The 16875-nt window shown below is 37.2% G+C and overlaps 2 protein-coding genes across 3 annotated transcripts; one reads left to right on the top strand and one right to left on the bottom strand.

The window, feature by feature from the left end:
- Positions 1 to 276: 276 nt before the first annotated feature.
- Positions 277 to 5789, bottom strand: LOC146132931 (LETM1 domain-containing protein 1-like). Of its 2 annotated transcripts, XM_083397229.1 has the most exons (8): positions 5391 to 5789; positions 5209 to 5318; positions 4887 to 4969; positions 3566 to 3752; positions 3351 to 3458; positions 2845 to 3000; positions 1754 to 1850; positions 277 to 1200 (listed from the first exon to the last, which is right to left on the bottom strand). In XM_083397229.1, exons 1-8 carry the CDS (start codon positions 5728 to 5730, stop codon positions 1112 to 1114), a joined length of 1170 nt encoding a protein of 389 aa, XP_083253355.1. In that variant the 5' UTR covers positions 5731 to 5789; the 3' UTR covers positions 277 to 1111. The 2 variants fall into 2 exon arrangements, with proteins under 2 accessions (XP_083253355.1, XP_083253356.1); XM_083397230.1 differs by lacking the exons at positions 277 to 1200; positions 1754 to 1850 and adding an exon at positions 1878 to 1985.
- Positions 5790 to 8118: 2329 nt separating this feature from the next.
- LOC146132930 (uncharacterized) lies at positions 8119 to 15712 on the top strand. The gene is made up of 4 exons (XM_083397598.1): positions 8119 to 8889; positions 13551 to 13721; positions 14419 to 14586; positions 15566 to 15712. Exons 1-4 carry the CDS (start codon positions 8119 to 8121, stop codon positions 15710 to 15712), a joined length of 1257 nt encoding a protein of 418 aa, XP_083253724.1.
- Positions 15713 to 16875: the final 1163 nt, after the last annotated feature.

The following is a 16875-nucleotide window of genomic DNA, read 5'->3' as shown; positions in this document are numbered from 1 at the left end:
TTCTTTTTTTCGTAGGTTCTTTATTAGCCTTAAATTTATCTGTCATATTTTAAAACTGAAGATACTTTATTCCATACTGCGTTAGAAAACAAATTGCTAGCCTAAATCAGTTTCGCCAGCCCACTAAAAACATTTAGTTAAAGAAGAAAAAATAATATAAAATCGTCCGTGGTTAATGGATAAAATTTTAAGAATACCGGTACCTAAGAAGAATCGCCCTAGTTATGATTTAACAATAATTTTTTTTATTTCTGGTTCACTTCTGGTTCAGGTGGGCGTCAAATAAAGGCTGAAGAAAAGAGTTTTATCGATTGCTATGTACTGCAGATACTGGTTATAAATATATAGTGTACTGTACAGGCACTGGTATGGATAAAAAAATAAAAAGTCAATTTTGCGTCTAACCGCAAAAATACAATGGAAGGTGGTCGTCCTGAAACAGGGTTGAAAGTAGAACATTTTCCTTACTACTGGAACGTATACATTTTTTTAAAGATGACCTTGCAAAGATAGGTTATAGCGGGACTTGAACCGTTCTGGCTTACTTTCACCATTGGCCTGAAAAGAATGTTAGCTATAGTACAATGACTTTATCAAAACTCTTGGTTTACATTCATCTAAAAATCTAAATAAATGCGAGAAAATCCAAGTGATATAACAAGTGTAACAAAAAGTCTGTTTGATCAACATGATAAAACAAACTGATGACGTCACAAGGGCGTCATTGACCAAAAATGCGATATATGAGGCCATGCAGTTTTGCAATTCAGTATATTGGCATTAAGAATAGGCCACACGTGAAAGCTAAAGCCAACAGCGCAAAACATAATTTTGGCGGGGCAATAGATTTACTAATCTCTACAATGCAACAATCACGTGTATGGGTTTACGATGCGACGAATAGCCTTGTCCTTGAACTCCGAATTAAGTTTTAAAGAATCGCTAAGAATTCTAAAATATGTATTTAACGCTTGCTAAAATTTTAATTAGCAAACGAATCGTTTACTTCCGATTTTCTAGTTTGAAAGTCCAAACTTAAAACACTCAATCCGAATGACAAGAAGACTCTGATAGAGTGAAAGTGGTTTCACAGTAGATTCTTTTGACTGTTTCAATCGAAGACTCTCCGTTTGAACTTTAATTCAGAGTAGTTGACGGAAAGAAGAACCATCGCATGCAACACAAACCAAGCATCGCCGTCTAACGTAAAAAGGCAAGTTTAGTTTAGTTAAAGCGCATTATACACTGGTAAATTGTAGAATATCAGTTAGGCTAATGTCGTCGTTTTTCAAAAACTAGCAGTCTTTGGTATTTTATTGTGAGGGAGACACGAAAAACAATTGCAAATAAGATTTTATCAAAATGGACCATAATTTTCCTGAAACACAAATTAGATTGGCGTTTACGTATAGGTAAAATAGGCAAGTGGGTCATGTTTTATTCTTCTTTCATGCATTATACGAACTTGCTGCTACATCTTTACTAAAAATAATATTATCCTTGTAAGTCAATCCGCAAGGTTGTTGGGACGATTCTGTGAGGTTATTTGAAATTCAGTTATGAAATAAAGGATTTACAGTAATATTAAGAACAAAATAGAGTTAACACAGCTATTACAAATATTTTTATTGCTTTAAAGAATTTGGCAGGAAACTCTACGATGTAATTATACTTTTACAAGACTTAACAGCAGCACATTGTTGAACCATAACTGTTTTAAATAAAACGATTTATAAAACAACAACTAGCATACCATCGCAGTTTTGCGTCAAAGCTATCCAGTTCTTCAACCAGTAAGCGTTTGCTTCCTGCGTCAACTGAGCACTGTCGAGTCCTCGCATAAGACATGCCTGTGTTAAAAGTATGCACATTTCCTTTCCATATTTTAATAAACATTATACATTTGTTTTCCTTGCGGTGCACAATGGGCGACAAAGCTACGGGAGAACCGTCTCCCTTTAGCATTAATCCATTTCGACTAAAACCTGTATTCAAATGAGCACATTGGGTTTTAAAATTGTACCAGAGTAATATAATTAAACTAGATGTGCTTAATTTTTTAGCCAGACATTGTTGTTGGCCAAAATAAAATAAAAACTGGTTCAAAAGCAGTTAATGTTTTAACTTAATTTATGAGAGGGACTCCAACCATAAGACCGAAATAAGAACAACATCAACGTCGGAACATAACACAGTTCGTAATAAGATCAAAATAGGACTAATATATAATTGTCATAACACAGTCTAAATCGCAATAATTCCTAAAACCGTCAGAATAAGACATAAATGGCCAGAATCAGGCCTATAAAACATTTTACATAACACCAAACCCAACCCTAATATCACTAACTCTAATAATTGCAACCCTAACCCCTTTCTAACGCCATCCATTACCCGTAAATAACCCCAAACAGGGTCCAAAAATCCGGTGCCTAAACAACGAAACTAGGACACCCAAAACGTCGACACCAATACGGATGATGACAGACCTATTATCCCAGATCGTCCAATACCCTCTACCTAAAGTTTCAGGCGTTATTTCGGCCTTATTCCGATAAATTTCCGACTTTTTCCGACAGGCCTGTCTTATTCAGTCGATTAAGTTCTTATTCTGTCGTGAATATTACTGTGTATTTGGCTTCATCTTATTGCGTGTTACCGTGAATATGTTTTCAAAGCAGTTAATGTTTATGCTTCTTCATGCATACCAAATTGGGGTAACTTCAAGTTGCAAAAGTGCTCACTGGCACTGATATCTTGTGTTAACTTTGGTCAACAATTTGCTTAATAGTTTTGATTTTAAAAATATGCTTTTACAGAAAAGATTATATATAACAAACGCACGTATATTCTTTCCTGTGGTGTAAACATTTTTAGAAGATTTTCCTTCACAATTTTTTTGTCCAGGTTCAATACAAGGTTTGCGTTTGATCGTAGGCGATGTTGAATGAATGTGGGTGGTTGATACGGCGTCACCATTATTGTGTAACAGAAAGCCCTCTGAAAAGCACGATTGTTGAGTAAAGCTAACAGAACGACGTGCAACGTGCGTCGACAGGAAACAATCGTCATTTACCAAAACAAAATAATATTTTTTGCATTACATTGTTTGGGGTTAATTGAATTAAATTACCACTAGTCAAAATCTAGCTAAACTTATACAATAACCCAGAGAGGCAGATCCTAATAATGTAACCATACCATGATATGTATAATCTTAAAATAGATTAAAAAAAAACATCTCGTAGAGTTCACAATAAATCACATAGCACAAACACCTCGTAAAACAACTTGCAATGATGGGAATAAATTACAGCAATGTATTTTAGGTATGTCTACATAAATCTTACCAAAAGTAAGTATACCATCTGATCTCCATTTAAGGGATTCCCAAGTTCACGACAAAATGGTCTAAGGGCCATAACTTGATTGTTGCATGGAACATTACCTTTACTAATCTTCGACAAATAAAAAATATAAAATTACACCTTACATATGAAACTAAAAATGCCTTTAACATGAATATACATGCATATTAGGCCAACCAAAAATAACTGTTTATTACAGTGTAATGAAGGTTTTCCAATACAGTCCGTAGTGTTCCATCTGAAGAATTTGTCATGTGGTAATTTAAATGATGGAGTATAATCCCATAATGGTGGACCCTGTCATTATGTATTTGGGACAAAATCTGCTGCCGTTGTCGTGTTGTCCAAAATGACTGAGGTAAGACAAAACGTGGAAAGAGGTATCTGAACAACGAAGCAATTCACTTTCAGAAACAGATACCGACAATATGCTTAAAGGCTAGCATGCTATTAGAGTAGTTACGAAAAAAATATTTTAACAATTATTATATGTTGTTGTAGCTTATGATAAGCTTCAGGATAATTCTAACCAAAGTTTAGTTAAATAATTTAAAAAACAGTGACTTAAATGCACTTTGAGACACACTACCAAAATACAGCTCTTTGAATTATTTTGCAACAACCAATGACACAATAGTTTAACAAAAAAATGGTGGCTTTCAGCAGTCTACTCATCGTTGTAATTAATTATTTGAATGATAATGCTCTGTTGTCCATTGGTGCAGACTTTATCACAACACTGTAAATTATAAACTACAGCAACATTTTGTTTTATGAATATAATTTATCTACAAATTGTTTTAGGATATTCTTTTTATAGTAAATCAGCTGTTTTACATATTCTCCTTTTATATATTTACCCTAAAGAGGTTAACTGGTGCCTGTTATCAAGACAGCTATTTAAAACTTTCTTAAACCAAAAGAATGATTTTTATAGGTTCACTCCTTTTTAAGACTTCTACAACTATATGTACCAGTTTAAATTTATTCAACATAAAGAAATCTTTTCTTAAAATGTATAAAAACAACACAAGCACTCACTTGACATTTTTCAATAACCCTATCCCAATCCCATTGTAAAATTAGAGATCAACCGATATCACTTTTTTGGACCGCTACCGATACCCCATTTTTTACAATTTTGTCAACCGATACCCAATATTGATATCGATTTTTTTGATATAACTGGAAAATGTTCAAAACTTGAATTAATTAAAAATAAAATGTAAACAATGTTTTAGTTTATGTACCTTTATTAATTATTAAACTATTAGTTTGCATATTAACTTGGCGTGATGCTAAAACTCAATTTTTTTTATTCAAAAAATGGGTAAGTTGTTTGTTGTACAGAAAAACTTATATCTTATTTTTGTATTAAAATATCGGCCAAAGCATGGGCCTACATTTCCCGATACCCATATATCAGTAGAAGCCAAATATCGTCCGATATTATCGCTAAACCGATATATTGGCCTGTCTCTACTCTATAGTATTAATCATATATATATTCTTACTTACATGGGTATAAACACCAGAAAGAAGCCCATAGGCAACATCGCAATTGTAAAAAGTGGCAGTACTTTAATCAGGTTTCTGTTTACCTAAAAACATGTATATATTACATACAAACATTTTTAAGTCTTTCCATGATTACGATTATTTTATACATGTGTGGTTTATTATATTTTGCTAAAAAAATCATATATTTTGCTAAAATAGTTTTTAATTTGTTACCAAGACAAATCAAACATATAATTATTTTGTTGATTTAGGCAGATTCTTACAACAACAAAAACTCAGTTGCAGTGCATGTCAGGTATTCAAAACACATTAAGCTTACCATATAAACAATCATATCCTCTTTATAGCTTGTTTTACTGTAAGGATATTCTTTTTGCTTTGCTCGAATATGTCTATATTGTTTTAAATTACTCCATTCACTCTTCATACCTGTGAAAATTAAATGAAACAATAGTTATATTATGATTAAAAATTAATAGATGTAAATTAATTTGAACTTGCCACTTTTCAAATAGTCCATATATTCTTTTACAGCTGGAGCTTGGGCATCTAAAGTACGATCAAGTTTGGTTGACATATCTTCTATCCACTTTGTGATACCATTTTCTCTTTTGTGTTGATTTTGCGAAGTGTATAAATACTTTTTATTGAAAAGTAAGCTGGATTGCACATGGCAAATCTTGATAATTGGAGTTTTTATGTTATGAATTGCAACTGTGTTCATATGGTAGCTTGGGGTAACAAAGCAAATTCTTCGGACAACACAAGAACAGTTTTGCCCCACTGTTGGCAATTTAGCAAAAAAACTTCTTGATAGAAGGCAATACCTCATCCGTTTCATACCAGGTACTTGAATGTATATTTATTATAAATATAACTGAAAAAGACCTACTCTGCTCTCAGCCTAATAACAGAATAACAGCAATTATATATAAAAGGTTCTTGTCAAAAATGTATTACATGGATATCATTTTGAATGCCAAGGTGTCATTATATTGATAAAGAGCTGTGGTGCTATGTCAGGGATTCTCAACCTTTTTGCGATCTTGTACCACTTGAACGCTCTGTAGTGTCATGCATACCACTTCTTGCAGAACAACTAATTTGATCTAATCATATTTTTAACTATTTTTAATCATATTTTATCCACAGTGTTGTACTGCTTTACAAAGCTACTGTGCTCCTTATCGACAATAGACATGGCCTGTATTTTAAAGATCGCAATGTTTCCAAACAACAGGAATAGTTACGTAACAATAAGAATTGACTTCGGGGAGGGGGGGGGGGGATTTTTTTTATATAAACAAAATATAAAGTTGTGAATCCAAGGTTTTGAGAAAAAACGAAAGCTACTCACGTACCACCTGTGGTACACATACCACAGGTTGGGAACGCCTGTGCTAATTGAATTACAAGTTAATTTTGACATAACATTCTGATTTCTGGAGACTTTTTGTCTGAAATTAAAATAATGTAGTCATTTTACAAAATTAATATATGTATATATTTTCTGTGCGGAACACAATGTAATTTATAGGCATTGGGGAGGGGAAAGTATTATTTAAATGTCTAAGGAAGGTATGTAATAGCCATGGTCAGTGGCCCAAATATATTCTATTTTGAGTAAAGCATCACTAAATTAAAAAAAAACATGAACTTTATGGGTGGCATTCAGTGCCGATTGTACCAAGTTTATTTTCACCAAAGCACTTTGGCAGAAAAGGCTTGCCGAAAACACCAATGACATCACTTGGCTTTACAATAAAAAATAGCCTTGCTGGCACACAAACTGACCAAAAAAACAGCAACACATGTTGTTTTACTTTAATTATACCTGAAATTTATGTAAATTACAGTATTTGGCGCTAAAGTAGATGTCATTTAGGCATCATCAGTATTGTATTTCGAATGACTTGATCCATTAAAGCTTTAAGGAGCGAAATACATTTATTATGCAAAATCCAAACAATTTGATTTTCGATTTACTAAGTTATTAGTTTAATCTTTATTATTAGAGACTTGGGCGCTGGTCTAGAATCCTACCACTTTTTTTTTTGTTTTTTAGAGAAAGAAGGTACAGTAGCAAAATTTAGTTTTAAAAATTTAAATTCCAAAGGTTACAATAAAGCTGGTTAGGCTGGCCATATTTTTCCCAAAGGTGACAGCATTTTCCCAATAAATTTGTACAGAGGTGTATTATCTTGCAAGTGACGACACCTGGCGTATTTCATCGCAGGTTCACGGTCATTTATATTGGAATTTTGCCCGAATTTAGAATTGTGTAGTTGCCCTTGTGCTGGGTCTACCCTAATGATGAACACACCGTCAGAAAGAGCCAACCCTCTTCTGTACAGCGAGAGCAAAAATAAACCCCTATATGCATGGTGCGACGCCTAGCGGAGCTCTTAGCGTACCCTATATTATAAAATACTTGTCACTAGGTGGCAGCACAGAAACTCTGGTCGAGTCTTGGGGTAGCCTTATTCTATTCCTAAAACGTAACTATGAGTGCTTAGTGCATTAGCCATTCTTTACAGAGTCCATTCTTTGAGGGTAATTTTGCTGGAATATCTATGGCCGCCTAGCATACGAAATTGCACTGACGAGCGCAAGTCTAGAATCCTACCACAATATTTCGGCTTTTTGCCCGAATTTAGAATTGTGTAGTTGCCCTTGTGCTGGGTCTACCCTAATGATGAACACACCGTCATAAAGAGCCAACCCTCTTCTGTACAGCGAGAGTAAAAACAAATCCCTATATGCATGGTGCGACGCCTAGCGGAACTCTTAGCGTACCCTATATTATAAAATAATACTTGTCACTAGGTGGCAGCACAGAAACTCTGGTCGAGTCTTGGGGTAGCCTTATCCTATTCCTAAAACGTAACTATGAATGCTTAGTGCATTAGCCATTCTTTACAGAGTCCATTCTTTGAGGGTAATTTTGATGGAATATCTACGGCCGCCTAAAACTCGATTGGTTTCGTTGAAGAAATTACAAATAAAAGAAGATGAAAGCATTGTCTCGTTCGACGTTTTCTCCCTGTTCACCAATGTACCCGCTAAGCTGGCTATACAAGTAGCTAAAGAACGTCTTAACCAAGACAACACACTGGAAAACAGGACTAAGTTTAATATTAATGATATACTAGAAGGGTTAACTATATGCCTAGAATCTACATACCTTAAATTCAAAGGAAAACATTACAAACAGATATTTGAAACAGCTATGGGATCACCGGTTTCAGTAACTGTGGCAAACTTGGTTATGGAGGACATCGAACAACGGGCCATGAATTCATTCCATACCCCCCCGCGAATCTTGCGAAGATACGTGGATGATACGTTTGTCATAATAAAAACAAACTTGATACAGCAGTTCCTGGACCACTTGAACAGCTTGGAACCTACCATTAAATTCACTATGGAAACAGAGAACAAATGCTCAATTTCATTTTTGGACTCATTAATAACTCGTAACCGGTCAGGTAAATTATCTTCCAAGGTATTTAGAAAAGTAACACATTCAGATCGCTACTTGAATTTCAGATCAGACCACCCTTTACAACACAAACGCTCGGTTGTGAGTTCCCTGCTACACCGAGCTTTAAAACTTTGCAGTAACTATCAGAACGAAGGCAACGAAATTAAACATGTTAAGAAGGCCATGAGATTAAACGGATACCCCGACTGGTTGTTCAAACCTCGTAACAAAACCAACTATTTAACATCTAAACCAGAATCTAAAGGTCTGGCCATTATTCCCTACATTCCATGTCTGGGAGAAAAATTAAAACGCATTTTGAAGGGCCACCACATCTCTACAGCTTTTAAACCAGCCAGAAAAATTGGAAATATTTTACCTTCAACTAAAGATCCAGTCAAACCAGAAAAACGTCAAGGGGCAGTTTATGAGATTCCCTGTGGAGCTTGTTCAGCAACATACATAGGGGAAACTAAACGTTCCTTTCATACCAGGAAACTCGAACACATGCGTGATGTCCGCCACGAAAACGCAACAGGACTCAAAACCAAAACGTGCGCACATAGTGCGCACAATGTGCACTTGCGATATGTGCACGGTTCGGTGCACATTCCAAGGTGCACATTGTGCGCACATTGTGCGTACATTGTGCACTTGTGATATGTACGCAAACCGAAATGTGCACATTGTGCGCACAATGTGCACTTGCGATATGTGACGATTAAGTGCACATTGTGCACTATCGCTCAATGTGCAACTTACAATGTATCAGTGAACGTTATACAGAAAAATAAATAACTTCATATTAAACGATTTTTCCGATGATGTTTTTGTATGGAAAAGATAAAGTAATACATGTTATCTTTCGTGCCATTCTTTTTATTATGATATATTTTTTATTTGAGTTCCACTTTTATGGATTTCCGATTATATGGAGTGGATTTATTATGCATGTTATTTTTCGATCGATTCTTTTTATAATTATTTTTTTTAATTGAGTCCCAATTGTATGGATTTTCGATTATATGGGTTAAATTTACCAAACAAATAAGTTAACAACTGGAGGTAACTAAACCTGCAAATTTAGCCTTAAAACCCGTAAAAGTATTTTTAAACGTTCATAATTTTTAACTACTCTGCTTATGTGGGCATGGTTATGACGTCATTGGGTATCGGATTGTGATACTTTTTGTTCACGATATTGGTTATCGGAAAAAATGTCACGTTTTGGGCACCCCTAATTGCATGTTAATAGGACATTTTAAACGTAAGGCAAAACTTCTTGTATTTAAAGATCTATGTTTGGCCATTTTTCATCTAATTCAACTGCACTATTGCATTTTAATTTTGTTAACTTAGAAAAAAATTGGTTAGAATTAGTTGAACATTGAATAGCGATACGTCTGCTTAGATTGTTTGTGTTTGTTTTTAAATGATCAATGAATCCTAAAAATAGCTTTCGTAATTAGTGGCTCTATCGACCTCGTAATTAGTGGCTCTATCGAATTTAAAAAACTTCAACACAAAAGTTTATTTTATAAAACCAGAAAATTGAAGGCGTCACGGCACACATATAGAACAAAAGCAATTAGGGAACAAAACAATACTCACTTCAGGGCGAAATACCAATCGTAAGATATAAAGTTGGAAATGGTTGAATAGAAAAATTTTAAACGGAAAACTGCAGCAGCAATATTTGCGAAATACTTTAAGCAAGATTATAAACGAAATACTATCGATAGGTAGGTAATATGAAAATGCGACAGAAACAAATTAAATATAACCTCAAATGACAAAGGAAAATGAAATTATAGTAAAGTAAATAAAAAAATGAATAAAAAAGGAAAGGCTATCGAAATAAAAAAATTAAAAATCCATACACTAAAGAAAAGTTAAAGACGACCGTAAAAAAATGCTACAGAAACAAATTAAATATATAATGTTAGATTACAGAGAAAAAAATAATTACTGAAAATAAAAAGTAAAGGCATAGGCCTACATTTATGCAACATCCAAAAAGGTAAAGAATGCTGAACTGTTACCGAATCACCGTTTTTTGTAAAATTTTAAGGACCAGAACCGGAACTGAACGGAATAATTTGAAAGAACATAAACCTTAACCGAACCCCAACCTGTAAACAAAAGCGGTTGTAGAGAAACGACGCATGTCTGCTTGTGCTTGTAATTATAGCGTGTTCGCCTGGTAAAGTGTTAAATATTTCACCTAGATACTCATTTCCTTTCGTGGCCGTTCTGGCAAATCTAGCCGACATTCGACTCAGCTAATCTCCATCGCAGTCGCTCTTGTGCTATATATAGTGTCACGCTGCTGTTGGATAAAAACACTACAGTCAACTGATGCATGCCTTACTTGCGAGACCCGTTTTTACTGCGCTGTAAGCTTTTTTATTGAAAGCGAGCTATGCTAAATTATGTAAATGTACAATAAATCTATAAGCGATCTGACAGTATGCACTTTGAAATGCTATGATAGTTTGTTTAGTTTCGATTTAGTGGAGTTCAGATAGCACGGTGGTCATGTCTCACCTGTTGAAATATACATTGGAGACCCCGACGTGATATGAACATGCAAATAAATCCTTCTGATTTAAATTTTATGCATACTGTCAGGTTGCATAGAAAGTATGAATTAATTTGGTTTGCTAGCGCAGTTTTCTCGTTTGTAAGTATTTTTAAGTTACGCCAATCAGTTATGATTTGTTGAAACGTTTGTTGACGAGTTTTTGCCAGCGTTATTGCTTGTTAATTTGATGTTTGATTAGATGTAATGCAGAGAATAATCGTTTGATGCTTTAAATTGTTAGTTACGCAAGACTGTTATAGTTATTGTTGCAAAATTATGGCCTTTTTGGTAAAGTTTCTAGGTGAAAATATTACGATCGAGGTTCTCGTGATATCTAATCTCAAAACCAACAAACGGATAGATTCTATCTCAACCAGCACTTACAGAAGTGGTTACTTCTAAAGTGTCAAAGCCACTGCGGCTATTGTCTCTGATCACGCGTTGTGGTGATTGATGTTTTATATCTCACCCAAAATAACCTGATCACTTTGTCTGAAATTCCTGCGTCACTTAACCGTTATGATTTATAAGAAGGAAAACAGAGCAGAAGGCCAAACCTTGTTGCCAATTCCCAACATAACGCGAGATTTATCTCATTTGTGACTGCAAGCGAAAATGCTCTGGGTATTATAAACCCATGATTGCTAAGGCCTTTGATGCCTCATTTACCTTTCAGACGGTGTGAGATAACCGTCATATAGCCTACATGAAGTTACTAGCATGCAGAGAGTAACTTTCTAGAATAACCTTTTGCGCCAAGGTTATTATGTCTGCTTTAGGGAACCCATCTAATGTGGACTAGGCGATGTAATTTGTTTTCGCGTTTCTGAGATTAGCACCTTACCACCTATTAATTGGTATTCTAGAGCAAAAGATTCTAAGCACTAACTACAGTTTTGCGATTTGGAATTCGAACTGCGTTTTAAGACGATAATTTTCTGCATTATAGGCTATTCAAAAGTGTTTTGCATTGTTGTTTATTGTGCCTTTTAAGTACCATTTCAGACTTACATCGTGTCGTACAATCAGCTACCCCTGGTATTGTCCGTTTGCCGCCAAGACAGGGAATTCATGAACATTTTTCGCTCTATTGAACACCACGATTTCCAATACGTGCTGGATCGATATTGCACAAATGTCCGATGTTTTGCGGTTGCTGGTCGTGATCGGATCCTGGGAAGATTTTAAAGAAGCGCGGCCCAACGAACTGCTCGAGACCTTTTTCGTTTTCCAGGGACGAGGGAAATGATGTAGAGAAATGACGCATGTCTGCTTGTGCTTGTAATTATAGCGTGTTCGCCTGGTAAAGTGTTAAATATTTCACCTAGATACTCATTTCCTTTCGTGGCCGTTCTGGCAAATCTAGCCGACATTCGACTCAGCTAATCTCCATCACAGTCGCTCTTGTGCTATATATAGTGTCACGCTGCTGTTGGATAAAAACACTACAGTCAACTGATGCATGCCTTACTTGCGAGACCCGTTTTTACTGCGCTGTAAGCTTTTTTATTGAAAGCGAGCTATGCTAAATTATGTAAATGTACAATAAATCTATAAGCGATCTGACAGTATGCACTTTGAAATGCTATGATAGTTTGTTTAGTTTCGATTTAGTGGAGTTCAGATAGCACGGTGGTCATGTCTCACCTGTTGAAATATACACGGTTCACTCCAGCATGACGTCACAACTTGTATTTTGCAGAGTAAAGTTAACGCCATGTTCGTAATTTTATGACAAAAATATGAATATTGATTAAATAAAACGTTGATTTTTCATTTTTTCTATATATTATCAATCAGTTGCTGTTTTTTTAATACGTCACGTAACTTAGCTTAAATGACTTCACAATTCAAAAATTATTCTTGCCTCTAACCAACGAAATTGCAAACCGTGCTCAAAATGCGTCCGATTCTCTCGGTATCAACCCGACGAATGACAATGCAACACAACGCCATCCAAAACGCAACCGCACACAAAGTTGTCAGCAGTGCTAGAAGAACTGAGACTTCGAAATTCACACAAAGTCCTGTCCCTGAGGGAAAACCAAGTCGGTGGGTAGCTGACCCGAACGGCGATTCCTGCGGACAAACGCATTAGTCCGGAACAAAGGGTCTACAATAATTAAATTTGTGACAATCTGTCTATCTTCTGGTAAGTAAGAAAACTACAAATCCTACATCTGCCTGTCTGTCTGTTTTTAAGTTCGATAATAATAATCGGCTGCCGGACAAATAGCGCCTTACCATCACACGCGGTGGAAAAAGTGATCACGGAAAACAGAGTGTGCAACTTTTTAGCCACCTTTGCCGCACCGGCACATTAATAGCACATCAAATTCAAGTGAGGTGCACATTAGATGCAGATTTAGTGTACATTTGGCGCAAATATCGCAAGTGCACAATGTGTACCTTCAAATGTGCACTGAACCGTGCACATATCACAAGTGCACATTGTGCGCACATTTTGGTTCGTGCACATATCACAAGTGCACATTGTGCGCACAATGTGCACCTTCGAATGCGGTGCACATATAGCAAGTGCATATTGTGCGCACAATGTGCACATTTTGGTTTTGAGCCCGTCTCCGAAAAGGCATCCCGGTCAGCTCTGGCAGAGCATGCGGTTGAACTCCGACACGGAATTGATTGGGATAACTGTAAAATTCTAGACTTGGAACCGCAATATTACAAAAGACGGTTCATTGAATCATTCCGGATTGACAAATCTCCTAACACCATGAATAAAAAGGATTCATGGTATCCGGCAATCTACTCGTCGTTGCTGATAAACGCCCGTTGTCCGACGGCGCAGTACTGCACCGGATGACTCCGGCGCGTCACAGCTTATCGCATACTTCAGCGACGTCTGGAATTATTAAGTTTAATCTACGTGTTTTCAATTTTTTACTTCTCAGTATATAAGATGGCTAACGCACTCTCGTTTTAATTATTCACCCTGATGAGGTCAGATGGTATCTGCTGCCGAAACGTCGGTTTATACTTCGTTTACACCAGAAGAGCGATTTATATTTATTGATATGTTGCCTGGTGGAGCTAACTCTATTTATATCTCAGTGTTTGTGAACCGTTTTAAGTCAAGGCGCAGCTGGAGAGCGAAGCGAGCGCGATTTTTTTTTGGTATACCGTTATTTATTTTAAATTTCTTGCAAATTTTTATTACATTGCCGAAAATAAAAATAGGTAGTCAAAAAATATGTGAAATGGACTCGTGTCTATTTATTCAAAGAGGCCGCGGGTCAGATGAATTACATCGGCGGGCCGATCCGGCCCGCGGGCCGTAGTTTGCCGACCCCTGTTTTAAGGCATCATAACAACAAGAATGGAGCAGCACCACTTCTTTAAAAGGTAGAAATCTTAATGTCCTGTACCATCTACTATCAAAGGACTGCAATAATTAGCGGGAATGAACCAGTTTTATTATCGCTTTATACCGTCTGCAGAAGAAGCTCTGGCTGGAAAACCAAAAACTGGGCATACGGACCGCTCTAAAGGAGGACCTACACACGTCGTCGGCAGAACTGGTATATGGTGCCCCAGCCGCAGTTCTGGGAGATTTACCAGGTGTACCATCTGCACCAAGCTCCGCGCCTTGCAGCTATTCAGAGACAGTACGTCACTTGAAGCCAACACCCGTGGTATGACATACGGTGAGCTATAATTGAACTTGCTTTACCAAAGCGTTGATAAACGTGATCAGTTGCTAGAAAGGGGTCAAATGGTTAACGAAAGCATAAGAGAATACTTTTGCGAACCTATGGCGAACAAGTGTACCCAGACAACGGCGACAAGCCTACAGTAAAAACTGAGGTTATGTATGGTTCTACTGCGCGGCTTGAGCAACAGAACACTCGCCACTGCAATTAGTAAGGACGCGTCAGAAAAACGCGACTTTACTAAAGCCGTAAAGTTGGCTACGCGCCAGCATTGCGTGCCAGCCCTCACAGAATGTAGGCCAAATTAGCAATAATGCTACGACGGAGAGTGTTGCTGCACCCCGTCTTATCAGCTTTCCGAAAGAATTTCCAACGCCAAATAGGGGATTTTATGGAAACGATCGACCATTTACGACAAGAGGTAGCCGACCTTGGACGCTAGCAAGTTTGACCTCGGTGATTTACCTAAACAGTCTATCGTACAAATCGCATCTGGTCAAAGGCCTCCTTCCTTCGTTAATATTATGATAGAAAACCTGTCAGTGCGCGCCCTTGTTGATACGGCTTAGCAGTTACCATCATACGAGAAAGGTATGGAACTGTTTGAAGGCTAAAGTTAAACGTAACCTGTCTAAGTGTCCCGAAATCCTGTCATTTGCCCATGCCACAAACTAAATATGGATAGTTTACTTCCAGTACAACTTCCAGTAGCTGCTAAAGAGTTACGTTTGAATTTTTTGTTTGTGATTCTATTTCATTCGATTGCACTCATGAGATAGATTTTCAGAAACGCAGCAGTGTGCCGTTTGTTACCGCAACAAAGTCCTGATGATCGACCACAGCATCGCACCTCTATTCGATATGCCATTCGTTAATACACCCATGTTATTATAATGACCGGGAATGCGTGGACTTTTCTTGTTCTACCCAACAGAGCTTCAGCTCCGTATGCCCAACTGAAGAAAACCGCAAGGATTTTACAGACGAAATTGAAATTTGTGGCGGTCTTACAACAAGCGAGCTCGATACAGACCTTTTGCAACAGGGTCACAGATCGTTGCGACCCACTCTGCAGAAATAGGACGAACTGATCTCGTCGAACATGTGATTAACACCAGAGATGCTCGCCCAGTGGGCCAACCCTTTCGTCGGATGGCACCACCTGAGAAGAAGAAAGTGGACGAAATCGTCCACGAGATGAAGACCCAAGGTCTTATACGTCCATCGTCATACCCATGGTCGAGCCCGATCGTACTCGTGAGGAAAAATCAGATAAAACTCGTTTTTGCATTGATTATCGGGGCCTAAATGAGGTGACAAAGAAAAACAGCTACAGTAGACCGAAGCCTCGATATTTTATCTAACTCCACCTATTTTAGTAGCCTACACTATTTAAAATCTGGGTATTGGCAAATTCCTATGGATAAAACTTCCCGCGAAAAGGACCGCTTTCGCGAGCCACATGGGTATGTTCGAGTTCAATGTGATGCCAATGGGTCTTTGCAATTCCGCTGCTGGTTTCCAGCGACTAATGCGTATTGTTTTGAATGGCATATATAGAACGGCAAGAAGTACTCGCTTATTTTTGATGATATCATTGTGTATTGGCGCACCATTCAGGAGCATATGGAGCGACTGGAGGGCGTGCTACAACGACTTGCCAACGAGGGCCTGACACTCAAGCCCAAGAAGTGCGCTCTTTTCAAGAAAGAGGTAAGTTTTTAGGCCACAAATAAATTAAAAACAGATCCTCTGGTAAATTTATTTTTAGGCCGCATTGTTTCTGCCGAATGGTGTTTTGTGTGAACCCGAAAAAATTGCTGCAGTAAAATCATGGCCGGCCCCGAAGAATACAAAGCAAGTACGACAGTTCGTTGGTTTAACGTCTTATTACCGCAAGTTCATACGTGATTATACCAAAATAGCTGCGCCGCTTCATCATCTAAAAGAAAAGTTGAGACCATTTGCATGGTCGGACGAGTGTCAGACAAGCTTTGCCAAACTGAAATCATTTTTGATACGATCACCAGCCCTTCGCTACCCTGATTTCAAGAAGCCTTTCGTATTAGACACCGACGCGTCTTATTTTGCCATGGGATGCGTATTAGCGCAGTGGCAAGAGGGAAAACAACATGTTATAGCCTATGGCAGCAGAACTAAAACAGGACGAAATTATTCCAAAAATTATTTAGTCGTTTATGCCACCAAGTTATTTCGCTGCTACCTCCTAAGACGATTGGTCCA

The sequence above is a fragment of the Ascidiella aspersa genome, chromosome 9 (genome assembly GCF_963924565.1).
Source record: "Ascidiella aspersa chromosome 9, kaAscAspe10.2, whole genome shotgun sequence".
Taxonomy (NCBI): domain Eukaryota; kingdom Metazoa; phylum Chordata; class Ascidiacea; order Phlebobranchia; family Ascidiidae; genus Ascidiella; species Ascidiella aspersa.
This window is presented reverse-complemented; position numbering and strand designations above follow the sequence as displayed.